This window comes from Mus caroli, unplaced genomic scaffold (genome assembly GCF_978045245.1).
Source record: "Mus caroli unplaced genomic scaffold, Mus_caroli_1 scaffold_15, whole genome shotgun sequence".
Taxonomy (NCBI): domain Eukaryota; kingdom Metazoa; phylum Chordata; class Mammalia; order Rodentia; family Muridae; genus Mus; species Mus caroli.
The window spans coordinates 14,559,758-14,575,593 of NW_028227270.1; the positions used below are offsets into that span (position 1 = coordinate 14,559,758).

Sequence of the window (15,836 nt, forward strand, 5' to 3'; positions counted from 1 at the left end):
CCCATTGATTACCGTGATCATGTTGCATGGTTTAACTGCATTCTTATTTTTATAGTTTGCCACAATTGTGCAAAGCAGTAACTATGGATTAGTGATTTGACTAACATAGCTTGTTATATCACATCTCACCTTATATCACTTAAAAGTGCTATTGTGCCGATCATGGAGGTACACACTTGGGATGGAAGCAGGTGGATCTCTGTGAGTTTGCAGGCATCCTGGTCTATGTAGTAATTTCCTGTCTTGGCTACACAGTGAGACCTTGTTGGATGATCAAAGTCTGATAAGACTCATTTGTAAGCATGGTTGGTTTTTGTTTTTTAAATCTTATGAGTGTGTGCTTGTGTATGTGTGTATGTGTGTATGTACCATGTGCATGCAGTGCCTATGGAGGCCAGAAGAGGTCATGAGATCCCACTGGAAATGCAGTTACAGACTGTTGTGACCCTCTGTTTGTATTCTGGGAACTGATGCCAGGTGCTCTGGAATTCTTAACTGTTGACCATTTCTCTAGCCCCATGAGCGTGATTGCATTGGTAAGTAGTCTTGTTATTGTTTTCTTATTTAGTTACTTTTCCTATTGCAATAAAACACTCCAGCAAAACCAATTTATGGAAGGACACGTTTATTGGGCTTCATTCACAGTTCAAGAATTCATTTCGTCTTAGTTGGGAAAGAATGGCAGCAGGAGTTTGAAGCCACTGGTCACAGTGCATCCGTGCGCAGGAAGCAGGATGCAGTGAATGGTTATGCTGAGCTAAGTTTTCTCCTGTTTCTGTGGTGTAGGATATTTGCCTAGCAACTTTTAGAGTAGGTCTTCTCAATTTAGTTAACCCAATCAATCTACTTGTTACTTCCAATTTTTTTATCAAGAAAATTTTCTAACATACTTGAAAGAATAGTATAACGAATCTTTACATATTTATCTGTTGGTTAAACTTAGTGGAATGCTTCTGAATAGGCATGCTATCTTCTGTTTATCCCAGAGGTGCACCTGCCTGAGCACTCAAATGCTGGGGTTACAGTAACACTTGGCTAAGGAGACTTTTCTTAGTGTACACAGTGGAAGTAGATATTTTAAGAAAATATCAATACGATATATGTTGTGATGAAGTTTAAGCAAAATAAATTAAAAAAAAAAAATCTGGGCCAAGGTTGTAGGCCAATTGCTAGAGTACTGACCTGCTATGCATGCAGCCCTGGGTTCAATCCTCGTTACTCGTGAGCTGAGTATGGCGGTGCGAACCTGTGGTACCAGCATCTGGAGGTGGAGGCATGAAGTTCACTGGCTAATATAGATATTGGCCAGCCTGAGATACTTGAGATATTTTCTCAAGAATCAAACATGTAGGGATGCTTGGTGGAGTGTTTGCCTCACAGACATGAGGACTCCAGTTTGATCCTCAGAACTCAATGTAAAAGTGACCGGGGTAGTGGAGCCAGAGACAGGGCGGTCCTGGGAACTCACTGGCATGCCAGTCTGACCTAATAGGAGGTGTGTGGCATTTCTGAGATGACACCTGAGGTTGTCCTCTGGCTTCCATATGAAGCCATTCACACAGTGAACATGCACCTACATGCAGTAGTACAGACCCTCAAAAAATATGCAGGCAAATCCATGCCTTATTTTGGTATGTTAATTATATTTTTAAATGATTGCATATTTATTCTAATGCAATTGTTTTTTATTCACAGAATATTTTTACGAATCACACCCTTGATATAAATGTACGGTGGCTTGCTGTGCTGTATTTTAAACATGGGATTGATCGTTACTGGAGGCGTGTAGCACCGCAGTAAGTTCTCTCGGCCCCAAGTGTAGCCCATTCCTAATGAAAGAAGAATGAGCTGGTACCTGTGTATGCACAAGGCTTCGTCAGGTGTTTATTTGCACAAGTGCTAAAATTGGGACAGCAGAGAAGTGAGCATGATTTTTGTGTAAGGACGACATGTAGACGTGCAAAGCACCTGATGTATAAAAAAAAACAAATGTGCTAACTACTGGAGAAATGTATTTGCATAGTTCAACAGCCACACCATTGGTTTTCTACCTGGGTTTGTGTCCTCCTATGCGTGCGTGCTTGCGTGGGTTTTTGCCTGCCTGTCTTAGTGTTCAGTTTCTGAGGATCTAGCTGAGTAGCAGATCCTCTTAAAGATGTAAAAGGCTTTGATTTTTGCTTTTTTGCTTTTTTGGTTTTTTTTTATAAAAGAAGGTTGAAGTTTTTCTTTTTTTATTAGATTTTTTTTATGTTTTGATTTTTGAAAAGGAAATCCTATATTATATCTGCATTCAATGAATCTTTTTCTGTGCCTTTCATTTTCTCTGGGAAGAATGGATGGATATCATGCTTTTACAGTTTCATTAGACTAAGCTTTAACTAAGAGTAAAGTGAGAAGGTTCACTTTAAGAATTAATTAACACATAATGTAGTTTATGGACAGGCAGTGCAGGCGAGCCTGTAATTTTGTTAGAAAATGGATTTGCTGAATAAATAACATTAGCTTTGCTCTCCAGTAGGTGGCACTAAAGCTCTATAGGTTATCATTTGGATAAGTAATCTAAATTGTTTTATTCTGAGTATTTCAGAGTGCCTGTGAAGCCTACCCTTGAACAGTATCAGAAAGTACACTATAGTGTATTTTTAGGCCAAACTTTAGTATGAAGCTAACCCCCCTTTTTTTTTTTTTTTCAGGAGTAATTGATGGTTTGGATGAAAAATGAAGCAATTGATGATGAGAGATTGTGTGCTTGTTTGTTTGCATTTTGGGACAGGGTTTTGCTATATAGCTGTGGCTAGCCTAGAACTTGCTGCATAGACCGGGCTGGCCTGGAACTTAGAGCTAAGCCCTTGCTTGTACCTCTTGAATTCTTGGAGTACAGGTCCGTGCCTCTGTGTCTGGCTAACCTAGTCTAAATATAAACAGTTAAGGAAGGAATCAGTGTTGGATACTCACGCTGTCTTCTAGTGTATTGAGATCAACGTGGGCCTGACGAGGAACGCACTTACAGAGGTCACAGAGTTGGCGGGTTAGGAATTGATTTTAGCTGCGTATTTGAAGCACTGAAAAGTTTGTGGTTTTGCTGTTAGTTATAGTTCTTATTCTGACCATTATTTTCAGAAGGTGAGAATCAACCAACATCATTCAGTTTAACTGGGCCATAACTAGGTGCTCTCCATTCTGTTTGAGGTCAAGCCTGAGTTTAAGTGCAGATTCATTTTGAAGATTTGCCATATGGATTGATTGTGTGCACAGTGCATCTGTGAAGTAGGCATAGAGCCACCAGGTCTTCCCTCCGTTGCAGGACGTGGTGCCTTCTTATACAGCCAACACTTTTGTTTCCATTTTCTGTGTTGAAGGTTTTTCAAAGTTAAATTCACATGTTGTTACTATTTTGTAAAGACTTATCAGACTGTGGGTTACTGTCAAACTCCTGCCAGTGCTGGGAGTGCAGACATGTGCCACTGTGGCTGTACCGTGCACTCTGTATAGAGGAGCCATGAGATGCCCCTGGTTGGCCACACCAGTCTTTCCTTTGGTTGCTGTTTTTTTTTTCTTTAAATAAGATTTCACATACTTTTTATTTTTTGGAATTAACTTAATATTCTTTTACTAGCTTGAGGAGATGGAAGTTTGGATAAGTTTATTTTCAGTTTTTTTTGGTTTGTTTGTTTTTTTTTTTTTTAAAGATTTATTTATTGTATTTAAGTACACTGTAGCTGTCTTCAGACACCAGAAGAGGGAATCAGGTCTCATGATAGCTGGTTGTGAGCCACTATGTGGTTGCTGGGATTTGAACTCAGGACCTCTGGTAGAGCAGTCAGTGCTCTTTAACCACTGACCCATCTTTCCAGCCCTATTTTCAGTTTTTTTTTTTGTTGTTGTTGTTTTTTTAAATAGTTCTTAATCTAAATATCTAAAGCCCAAGATGCTCCACAATCTGAAGCTTTGAGTTGCTGCTCTGATACCACAGGAAGGGAATTCTACAAACCGACCTCATGTTACAAATCTCAGCTACTGTGTAAGTGCACTATAGTATTCTCCCAGGTTACCTTTAGGCCGTGTGTATTAGGTGTGCATAAAACATGAATGTAGGGCTGGAGAGATGGCTCAGTGGTTAAAGAGCACTGACTGCTCTACCAGAGGTCCTGAGGATATGACCTTAACCTTGATGTAGCTAAGGGTGTTTTTGTTGTTTTGTTGTTTTGCCTCAAGTTAGAGCCTTCCAGGGATTTTAACTGTAAGCCTTGAGTGTTTGTCCTCTGTGATACTGCTTTCTGTCGACCTTGAGTTCTTTGCTTCTCTAGTGCTGTGAGTCCTGCAGAAATCTCTCAAACTGTAGTCTCTTGGCTGCTGCTTTCAGCTTGTTTATAAAAATTTTTTCCTGGCTGAGTACCGAAGGGATGCTTATATTGGCTCATCACACAGTACAGTCTTTTGCTGAGACTGAGTTCTTCTGCCCCGACTGCCTCTTTTGTTTTGGGGTTGTTAGTTTCTTTAGGGTGTCATGCCACAACTGAATGTTTACAGATAACCTAGGTTTATCCTCTTACAGATTAGGTAGCTGGAAATCTACAAGCACAAAGCTTGCTCACTTTGAGGGCCCATAGGATTAGTCTTTGATAGTTCCTGGTTGTGGCCAGCAATAGTAGGTGTTTCTTGGCACGTGATTGAATGATTCTAATCTTTGCCCCTGTTGTCACATGATCTATGCCAAGTGATCTGTGTCTTTGTTTCCATTTTCTTCTTACAAGGGCACCAGGTTAGGCATAGAGGTGCAGGCTTGTAATCCTAGCACTTGGGAGATTGACACAGGATTTATGTTCAAGGCCTTCTGGGCTTCATAGCATGTTTCAGGTCAGCCTAGCCTCTATATCAAGACCCTGTGTCAGAACAAAACAAAGCAACAAAAAGGAAAAAATTCCAGTGTTAGAATAGAGTCCATTAACTCAGAATGATTTTTGACTTAATGTGATTTAATCTACAAAGACTCCATTATTTCCAAATGAAGTAGTATTCAAAGATACTTGGGTTATAGGACTTCAACATTTAATTTTGAGTTATGATTTAGCTCATAATATATGCTTTGCTTTTTTTTGTTGTTTTTTGTTTTTTCGAGACAGGGTTTCTCTGTATAGCCTTGGCTGTCCTGGAACTCACTTTATAGACCAGGCTGGCCTCAAACTCAGAAATCTGCCTGCCTCTGCCTCCCAAGTGCTGGGATTAAAGGCGTGTGCCACCACCGCCCGGCTATACTTTGCTTTAAAAAACTACTTTACTTAAAATTCATTTATTAGTGTGTGTGTGTGTGTGTGTATCTATATCTATATCTATATCTATATCTATATCTATATCTATATCTATATCTATATCTATATCTATCTATCTGATGTGTGAGTGTGTATATCCCAAGGCCTGCATGAGGAGGTCAGAGGATAGTACTGTGCAGTTATTTATTTTTCTCCTCCCACCTTTATGTAGGTTCTGAAGAACCAAACTCCTTGTAAGACTTTAGGTAAAACTGTTTTACTCACAGAGGCATCTTGTTGGCCCTAAAAGGTATGCACGCGCGCGTGCGTGTGTGTGTGTGTGTGTGTGTGTGTGTGTTTTTAAGATTTCTGGAATAATTTGTCTCATACTAGATACACTATCATAGGGAGAATGAAAAACATTAAAATGATTAAATTTTAATTTAAAAATAGATAATACAAAAGCTAGACATAGTGGTAGTACACATCTGTTATAACACTTGGGAAACTCAGGCAGAAGGATTTGGAGTTTGAGGACTGTTGAGGCGCAACTTAAAAACAGAAGAGGAAAAATATAAAAATGTCAAACTACTGAACCAGTTTAACATTCAACATATATAAAATCCATAGTAACTTCTCTATTTAGCTCAATATTTTCTTTCTTTGTATATAGTAAATTTTTTTAGTATTGCATATATCCTTTCCAAAGATGAAAAATGAAGGACAAAGTTAATTAATCAGTTTTTTGAGGCACGCTTTGGTTAGTCTGGAACTCATTGCATAGATCAATCTAGACTCTAATTCAGAAATGTGTTTGTAGATGCTTCCAGAGTGGTAGGACTCAGGGTGTTCACTCTGGTACTCATCCGGCTTTATCAGGTTTGTTGTGGTCGCTGCTTACATTTGTTTGTTTGTTTACTCTGTGTGTGTGTGTATGTGTGCGCACACTTATGACTGCTGGTACATGAATCTGTAATATTTCCATCCTTTTCCCTGTGAGTCTGTGTTGTCAAACTTTACTACAAATGCCTTTTCCTGATGCCTTATTTCACCATCTAGTTAAATTCAGTTTTAAAATATTTTCTAACAGCCATTCTTTGATTTGGAATCTCTACTTGTAAATTTAAAATTTTATTTACTGTATATGTATGGGTGTTTTGCCTGCCTATATGTATATCTCTGTACCATGTATGCTCTTGGTGCCTGCAGAGGTTAGAAGAAGGTTTCAGATCTCATGCATCTGGATTACAGATGCCTAGAAGTTATATGGGTTGGGAATTGAACCTGGTCCTGTGGAAAAGCAGCCAGTGCTTTAACCACTGAATCATCTCTCTAGTTCCTACATGTAAAATCCATAGGAAGACTTACAGAAGCCAGAAGTCTGTGTCTGTTGAGTTTTTTTGTAGACAAGTGTTTTTACATTCATAAGGTGAGCATCGACATACTTCATTATCACTCTGAATTTATCTTATTTTCTGTAGATTACTGTATTATGCTTTCTGTTTATTCATTTGGGAAGGAGCTTTAGGCTTCTCACTTGATGTGTGCCAGAATTTAAGTAATGGCAATAATTCTACTTAAACCTAAGCAGATAATCATGTATTTAAAGGAGTTTTATTGTTAGAATTCATAGCATTTTTGATTCTCTTGCTACTGGGTGGCATTCTCTTGTATAATAATTTCACTTTTTTTTTTTTTACAGTGCTCTCTCAGAAGAGGAAAAGTCAACATTGCGTGCAGGGCTCATCACCAACTTTAATGAACCAATAAACCAGGTCAGTGACCAAAAAAAAAAAAAAAAAACCAAAAAAAAAAGAAAGCTGAGTGGAGAGTTTGAGCCCATCCTGAGACACGCGTCAGGTCCCCTGCCCTGCCCCTACCAAAAAAGAAAGACTTAAAAAAAAAAAAACCCTGAAGAGTCAAACTTGTAATTTGTGATTAGAAAGAAATTTTGATAACTCTTAGAGTCTATGGACCACTGCATTAAATAGTTTAGTATAGTTTTAATACTATTTGCTCAACATAGTTAATTCCTGAGAGGTAGTTTCAAAACACGAGTGTATTATTTACCCCTTGCCCTTGATTTCGTAGTTATCCCTCATGGTTTCTCTCTTTTCTCTCTAGATCGCAACGCAGATCGCAGTGCTGATTGCCAAGGTTGCTCGGTTAGACTGTCCGAGACAGTGGCCTGAGCTCATTCCCACTCTTGTAGAGTCTGTCAAAGTCCAGGATGACCTTCGCCAGCACAGAGCTCTGCTGACCTTCTACCATGTCACCAAGACGCTGGCGTCCAAACGCCTGGCCGCTGACAGAAAGCTATTCTATGATGTAAGTATGTAACATGATTCCATGTGATTATGAAAATAGTGATACTTGTATAAAAATGACTATCATTTTTCTTGTATTAATATTTTTGGAAAGATTTTGAAATCTTTCTAATCTAAACTGCAGCAATATGTATGGAAAGCTCACTTAGGTGTCAGTGAGGAGGCTTGTGTTAGGAAACACTTTGAAAGCAAAGATATTGGTTTGAGATTGTCAGTGTAGCTGAGACGTGTAACAGATCTCTTCAGGAAAGCCCTTCCAAAGGGGATGATTAGCAGGTCAGTGTTGAAATTAGGAGGTAAGATTGGCATGTATAGATAGTGGATGGGTGTAAAATAGAACTACCTTTGCTCTAGTGATGATGCTCAACAGAAACAACTCATGGGAAGAGTTTATTTTGGCTCTTGGTTTCAGTCCAACATGACTGGGAAGACAGAGCTGATGTTGGCAGGCATTATGTGGTAGAGGCTTCAAATCTTGGTGGACCAGGAAGGTGAGAGCTCAAACTAGTCTTCACCCTACTGAGTTTGCTAGTGTGGCCACAGTCCCTAATGTTTCAAAGCTTTACAAAATAGTACCACCAGATATGGATCAAGTTTTTAATCTTTATTTATTTTTAAAATTTAAATGTTTTTATGTGCATTGGTGTTTTGCCTGTATATGTGTTTGTGTGAAGATTTTACACCTGGAACTGGAGTTACAGGGAATTGTGAGCTGCTATGTGGATGCTAGGAATTGATCCTGGGTCCTCTGGAAAGTCAGTCAGTGCTCATAACTGCTGAGTCATCTCCCTAACCCCAAGTTTCTAATTTTTGTTTTAAGACAGGGCTTCTTATGGTTCAGTTTGGCCTCAAATTTGCTATGTAGCTAAGGAAGACTGAATTGCTGATCTTTATGCTTCCATCTCCCAAGTGTTGGGGTTACCTACCACACACAGCTAGTTTCTAATATTGACAAACCTGAGCCCACCCAGCACATTCCATCCAAACTGTTTCAGGGATGGCAGTCTTTTACCAGCTGTTACTTTCTCTACTTTTCTTAGTATGGTTTTAGAGCTGGCTATTTTTGACTTTTCAGAATAGCAATTTCATATTGCTTATGGTGACATTTTGGACTGTACCATGTAATACTACTGAATTTGAAGGTGTTTGTTTTGGTGTTCTTACTCACGTTTGGTAGTTATGAAAAACATGCATAATTAGAAAGTTTATGATAGGACTCAGAAAACTAAGGTATTTCTAGGACATTGTTTTGCGTGTTTTTTTTTCCTTCCTTTTTTCCTTCAGTGTTCTGACACTCAGGCTTTCCCAGTGATCAGCCTTTGCCCTGCAGGTCTGGAGGGTTTCTTCTGCTTCTTCACTTAACATGTGGTCTGAAGCAGCCTTTTCCAGGCTTGCTTCCTTCCGACAGCTACTCTTCCTCATGATTAAGCTCCCGTGTAGAGGTGTATGCACATGCATCTATGCTTCTTTCCTCCTCCTTTTGTTTTTAAAATAAAGGATATTCTGGCACAGCTACAGCCAGAACACCTGACAGATTCTAAGCGCTGTGAGATGCTTTATTTATTTCTAAAGGAGACTCCTAGCTGTACATGGGGAGGAGTAATTGAAGAGCTGGCAGCTCTCGGAAGATAGACAGTTTAATGGGGCAGCCAGAGAAAAGAGTTCCAGATGAGAGTCTTTGTAATCCTCTGTTCTTTGACAAAAAGCTAGCTAACTTGTCCCTGGTACACAGTGTAGTGCCTCATGTTTGAGGATAGTTTAGGGAAATAGGGAGAAGTATGTATTTTTGGGCTATCTCTCATGTTGAATACGTTAGTTTTGACAGATGCCGTGGTGTGTGTGTGTGTGTGTGTATGGTGTCAGCTACATTTTGATGAAGGGCGAAGAGTCTCTTGACCAGGAGCTGTAGACAACTCCAGACAACACAGCCACAAGGAAAGGGAAGAAGGAACAGCAACAGTGCATGTTAGTTTCCGTCTCTGGGGAGCAGGTGACGAGGTTCAGAGCCTCTCTTGAGATCCTCACTCCTGAGGGTGTAGCTTACAAATCTTGGGTCATGGCATTTTTCTTCTCTTCTTTCCTTCCTCCTTCCTGTCCGCGTCTATTTCTTCCTCCTCTTCCCTTTCCTTTCTGAAACAGCCCAGACTGGCTTCAGATGGCCAAGGGTGGCCTTGCATTCCTGTTCTTGTCCCTGCCTTCCAATTCTGTGCTGTATGCATATGTGCGAGGATTACATGCATGCCACACCATGCTTGTCTTTCTAGATAGTAATTCTTACATACTCTCATGTTCTTCACATTAACTTTGTTGGTTTAAATACCCTGTCTTACTCCCAGCAATGGGCAAAGAGACCCCTTGTCGGTGGTCGTGTTCTGTGTTAGTCAGGGGCAGAGCAGATGGCAGTCCTTTGTTCATCCTAGTTTGACACCTGGCTTGGTAGCCAAAGCTGTTTTATGCCCAGGACTCATAAAAATCAAATCAAGTCAAATCAGATCAAAGGCGGCTCAGAAAGAGGAACACTGACAGAGACCTTCAGATCACCATGCTACCCACAGACCTGCCTTCTAGTGAATAGCACAGGCAGGCCATAGACATCTGCTTGCTGACATGCCACATAGCAGTATGGATGGAGGATGTCACTCAGGGACCTGCTAGCTGTGTGGCCAGCCTGTACCTGGATCCTCCACAGTGTGCAAGTATGTGGTGGACAGATGGGAGAGACAGAGAAATGGAGCAGCCGGAGCATTATGAAGAGAGATGGAACTGGAGACTCAGGAGTGGAGAGGAGTGGCCTGTTGTGAATGGCCAGCCCTGCCACCTGGGTCATGGTGAAGTCAAGCTTCTGCCCTAGCTGTCACTAGGCATGTCTGAGTCTGTGACCACGAAGTGGCAGTGGTCAGTGTCGATGACCACGGCTCATATTACCACTAGAGAACTTGAGGATGACCCTGGTTGGGGCAGCTACTGGAACCACCTGAATGTCCAGGGACTGTGCAGAACTGGCCCTGTCCCTTACTGGATGCTCCTCTCTGGAGGGCTGGCACCATCTCTCACTGCTGACAGCCTGTGCAAAGCAGGCTCCGTGCCTTGCTCAGGCAGCACAGAAGAGCTGGCTCTGAAGGCGGTGTGTGTGTGTGTGTGTGTGTGTGTGTGTGTGTGTGTGTGTGTGTGTGTGGTGTTGGCCCTGAGGATGTGAGTGTAGGAGAGCTGACTCTACCACTTGTCTGCTGTTGGGTGGCTTGGGCACAGAGGTGATCCCTCCCTCTCCCCACCTTTGGCAGTCAGGAAAGCTGCTCACAGAGTCAATGAGCTCTGGAGAGCTAGCTCTGCCCCTCACCAACTGCAGCACTCCAGAGAGCGGGCCCTGAATCTTGCCTGGACAGCACAGCAGAGCTGGTCGTAGTGGTTGGGGAGCAGGTTAGCCAGCCCCAAGGATGAGAGTGCAGGAGAGCTGGCCCTGCCATTAGTCTGTTCTGAGGTGGCATGGGTGTGGGGGTGATGTGCCCACCTCTCCTCACTTTGTTGGGAGAGCTGGCCCTGAGGGCATGAGAGCAGGAGAGCTAACCCTGCCTCCGCACTGACTTTACACTTGGGAAAGCAGGCCCTGCACCTTGCCTGGGCAACACAGTGGAGCTGGCCTAATGGTGAACACAGGGGTGAGCCAGCACTGAGCATGCCCAGCCCAACACAGTCCTGCTGTTCCAGAGCTACAGGATCTCTATGGTACAGGGCAACAGCAGGATAACTGAGAGGAGTCCTGACAAGACTGATGGTGTCACAGAAGCCAGAGATCTTGAATCAGACTTTGCAAGTGAAGATGTGTGGACAGAGATAGACCATGGTATCATGTTAGCTTCATTTCTGTTGATTTATTTTACAACTGTGTTTAAATGTTTATTTTCAATGTCTGTGTATAAATGTTTTGCCTCCATGTATGTATATGCACCATATGTGTTCCTGATGCCATTGGAAGTCAGAATTGAGCATCAAATCCCCTGGAACTATAGTTAACAGATGGTTGTGAACCACCATGTGTGTTCTGGAAGTTGAACCTTGGTCCTCTTCTAGAACGTGTTTGTTTAATTGCTGAGCCATCTGCCACACACAGATTTCTTTTCTTTTTTGATATAGCCCTGGTTGGTCTGGACCTTCCTATGTAGATAGGGATGGCCTCATTCCCAGAGAACCACCTGTCTCTGCCTCCCAAGTGCGAGGTTAAAGGCTGCACCACCTCTCCCATTTGTTTTGCTCTATTTCTAGGAGTCAGGATTAAAGAAATGATCTACTTTGTCTTTCTTTTTTTTTTTAATTAATTAATTAATTTATTTTATGTATGTGAGAACACTGTAGCTGTACAGATGGGTGTGAGCCTCGTGTGGTTGTTGGAAATTGTATTTAGGACCTCTACTGGCTCTGGTCAACCCTGCTCACAGTTCCTGCTGGCTCCGGCCCAAAGATTTATTTTTTATTATAAATAAGTACACTGTAGCTGTCTTCAGATGCACCAGAAGGGGATATCTGATCTCATTACAGTGGTTGTGAACTACCATGTGGTTGCTGGAATTTGAACTCAGGACCTTCAGAAGAGCAGTCAGTGCTCTTAGCCACTGAGCCATCTCGCCTGCCGCGCCCCCCCCCCCCCCCACTTTGCCTTTCAGTGTCAAATATGTAGAAAATTCTGGTTACAGCTAACCTTTATTAATGGTTACTCAGCAATAAAAGTTTGAATTGCTTGGGCTGTTAAAGGGTACAGTCTTCTTATTTGTTGATTGGTTCTCAGGTATTTGTTTTAACCTAGCAGTTGCTTCAGTATTATGGTTGGCTTTGTTGTAGTGTCCTTTCAGTTCTTTACCCTGTCTTCTGTGATAAAAGTCTGCCTAGCATCTGATGCTAAGCTTGGTGGACGACCATTTACCACATTGTGCTGAATGGTCACTTAACTTTCTCAGATCACTGAGGTAGTGCTTTTATTGCTGCAGTTCTGCTACCTAGCCTAGAAAACCGCACATGTGGTTGGTGCTCAATAACTGTTAAATAGATAATTAGGCTGAGTACAGGGATTGAGTGTTTATTTGCCTAGGAAGAGCACAGGGTCTGGATTCAGTTCCCAGCACTGAAAAACAAAGCAGCCCAAAATACAATGGAAGAAGAGCTCTGTTCTTAGAAATGAAGGTATTTAAACTGGGTGAGGTGGCACCTGTGAGAGGCGGAGGCAGGTGGAGCTCTGTGAGTTTGAGGCCAAACTGACATCCTTTCTGGTTAGTTCCGAGCCTGCTAAGCCATGTAATAAAACTTTAGCTTCAAAAAACAAACAAGAAAGTATAAAGCAAAATTTCATGGGAACAAGCTCTTTTTAGATTATATAGAGCTAAAACTATCTAGGAGAAAGCTGATTAGCTGAGCCTAGAAACACAGATATGTATGTCTGTAGGTCATAGGTGCTCGGACAGGACCTGGTCGTGTAGGATGGAGGTGCAGATAGCTGTTCAGCTGCTGCTAGCTGTGTGGGAAGACTGCTATGAAGAGTTTTGCTGCTTAAGCTGTCCTTACTATTTTGGCATGAGAGCAGGAGAGCTAGCCCTGCCTCTTCACTGACTTTACACTTGGGAGAATGGGCCCTGCACCTTGCCTGGGCAACACAGTGGAGCTGGCCTAATGGTGAACACAGGGTGTGAGCGCAGGAGAGCCTGCCCAGCCCAACACAGGCTGCAACAGTCAGTCAGTCTGTTTGTCTTTCCTTCCTTCCTATCTATCTATCTATCTAATCTATCTATCTAAATGTGTTCTTTAATGTGCCACATCTGAGGAAAGTGAAAAACAAATGACTTCATATTCCTGTCTTATCTGATTATTCTCCAGTTCTTCTCAGAGATATTTTTACATACCATTTCTTTGAGCCAGGAGGTTTGAGCCAGGAGGTGAACTCTATCTCTTAAGATCTCTTGATTAATTTAGAAGAGTGCCATTCCCTTCTGTTCTGTTCTTGTTGGTTGTCTGCCATGCTGTGTGCCCGGCTTCTGTGCTTGTTGACTGCTTCTTGCTGATTAGTCTCAGGTGAAGTGTCCTGGTTTCTACAGTTTGTTGCATGGTGATACGTTCCATGGCTTTAATATTTTATTGCTAACTTTTCCTAGTGGGAATTGTGAGGACAGTGACCTTAGTATCTTGAGAAGGTAAGACAAGATAAGCCTACGTTAATGGCTCGCTTTGTGTGTTGGAAGGAGTTAAGTTTGTGCTTCTCAGATGAAGTCACCAAGCTGTCAGTTGGTGGCACTCTATCTTCTGGTTAGAAATAGAATATCAGCTGGGCGGTGGTGGCGTACGCCTTTAATCCCAGCACTTGGGAGGCAGAGTCAGGCGGATTTCTGGGTTCGAGGCCAGCCTGGTCTACAAAGTGAGTTCCAGGACAGCCAGAACTATACAGAGAAACCCTGTCTCGAAAAAACCAAAAAAAAAAAAATAGAATATCTACCACTTAAAGTTTTTGAGAACCAGTTCTCAGGAGTGCTTATCATATAGCTTATTTGTGTAGTGTCTTCATGAACATACTTCCCTGCCATGTTTTTTAGAAGAAAATGTAGAAAAACCATTTGTGTCCCTCTTAACCTGGTTGACTTCACTGCTTTGTCTTTTCTGTCTGAGCCTTTTAGAAGCAGACATTAGTTGATGGCTTCCAGAGTATGGGTTCTTTCTTTAAATCTGTCTTCCCTTGTTTTACAGTAGGACTAAACAATTATAAAGTAGCTGGAATACTTGTTAAAGATAGTCATCATAAAATAGACTCTTCAGAGAGAGCTATCAGGAGGATTTGCAGCTGAGAAGATGGGTTGGTTATGGTACTGAATTTAAGAAAAGTGGGCATTCCAGTCAAGGAGTTGGGAATGGTGTGAGAGGTTACTGTGAGGAAACAGCCAGGGACCTCGCGGGCACTGTATAAGTCAGCCAGTTTCTAGCCCATTGGTAAGTTTTTTAACATTGCTCTAGGTTAGAACTATACTCTGAAAGCCATGTGGTTTGTGTATTTCTAGCTTTAACTATGTGAACACCATGGACAGAGCTGGAGGAGGAACACAGAAGTCTAACTAACTTCATAGTTTAGCACATGAGTGTGTGTGACATACTAAGTGATGGTCCATAAATGATGGGTTTAAAAATGAGCTTTCAACCCATTAATGAATGCAAAATATAGATACTGATGGGATAGATATTGGTTCTTTTTCTTTTTTTCTTTTTTTTTTTTTTTTGGTTTTTCGAGACAGGGTTTCTCTGTATAGCCCTGGCTGTCCTGGAACTCACTTTGTAGACCAGGCTGCCCTCGAACTCACAAATACGCCTGCCTCTGCATCCCAAGTGCTGGGATTAAAGGCGTGTGCCACCACTGCCCAGCGATAGATATTGTTATAAGAGAATAATTCTTTTTTCTTTTGAAGATTTATTTATTTTATATATGAGTGCACTATCGCAGACACACCAAAAGAGGGCACTAGATTCCATTACAACCATTACAACCACGTGGTTGTGAGCAATCCTGTGGTTGCTGGGAATTGAACTCAGGACCTGTAGGTGAGCAGTCAAGTCAGTGCTCTGAACTGCTGAATCCCAAGTGACTAAGTCTTTAAGAATATACCCCTGTGTGCATGTGTGTGTTTAAAGCCACCAGTGTACACCATAAATAGTCCTGTTAAAAGATTACACTTAAAAATCTTTCAGGCAGCCGGGCGTGGTGGCGCACGCCTTTAATCCCAGCACTCGGGAGGCAGAGGCAGGCGGATTTCTGAGTTCGAGGCCAGCCTGGTCTACAGAGTGAGTTCCAGGACAGCCAAGGCTACACAGAGAAACCCTGCCTCGAAAAACCAAAAAAAAAAAAAAAAAAAAAAATCTTTCAGGCATCATCATACTTTTTAATTCTTTAAAATCTTTACTGAAGATAAGGTTTTTATTATAAGGCCACGATGTATTGCTTTGTAGGTGTAATTTATTATTAAAGTGTGTAACATACAGATTTGGTGCATTTTCTTGCAGTTAGCTTCTGGAATTTATAATTTTGCCTGTTCTCTGTGGAACCATCATACAGACACATTTCTGCAGCATGTTTCTTCTGGCAATGAAGCTGCAGTTCTGAGTTCACTAGAGCGAACACTACTATCGTTAAAAGGTACTGTTAAACTTGATCTGCTCATCTTTGAAATATCATGCCTAGCACAGTTCCCAAGTAGTTTCCCTGGACAGATATCCTTCTCAGTTGTACTTGAGAAAATGG

General features: G+C 41.7%; 1 protein-coding gene across 5 annotated transcripts in view; it reads left to right on the top strand.

The window, feature by feature from the left end:
- Ipo11 (importin 11) overlaps positions 1-15,836 on the top strand; it is a 132,661-nt gene that overhangs the window by 15,097 nt on the left and 101,728 nt on the right. For all 5 annotated transcript variants that reach the window (XM_029468283.2, XM_021180389.3, XM_085830859.1 and 2 more), the window contains exons 3-6: positions 1,696-1,796; positions 6,952-7,024; positions 7,374-7,577; positions 15,599-15,731. In XM_029468283.2, the coding sequence (XP_029324143.1) occupies positions 1,696-1,796; positions 6,952-7,024; positions 7,374-7,577; positions 15,599-15,731 (511 nt within the window). The remainder of the gene's footprint in view (positions 1-1,695; positions 1,797-6,951; positions 7,025-7,373; positions 7,578-15,598; positions 15,732-15,836) is intronic.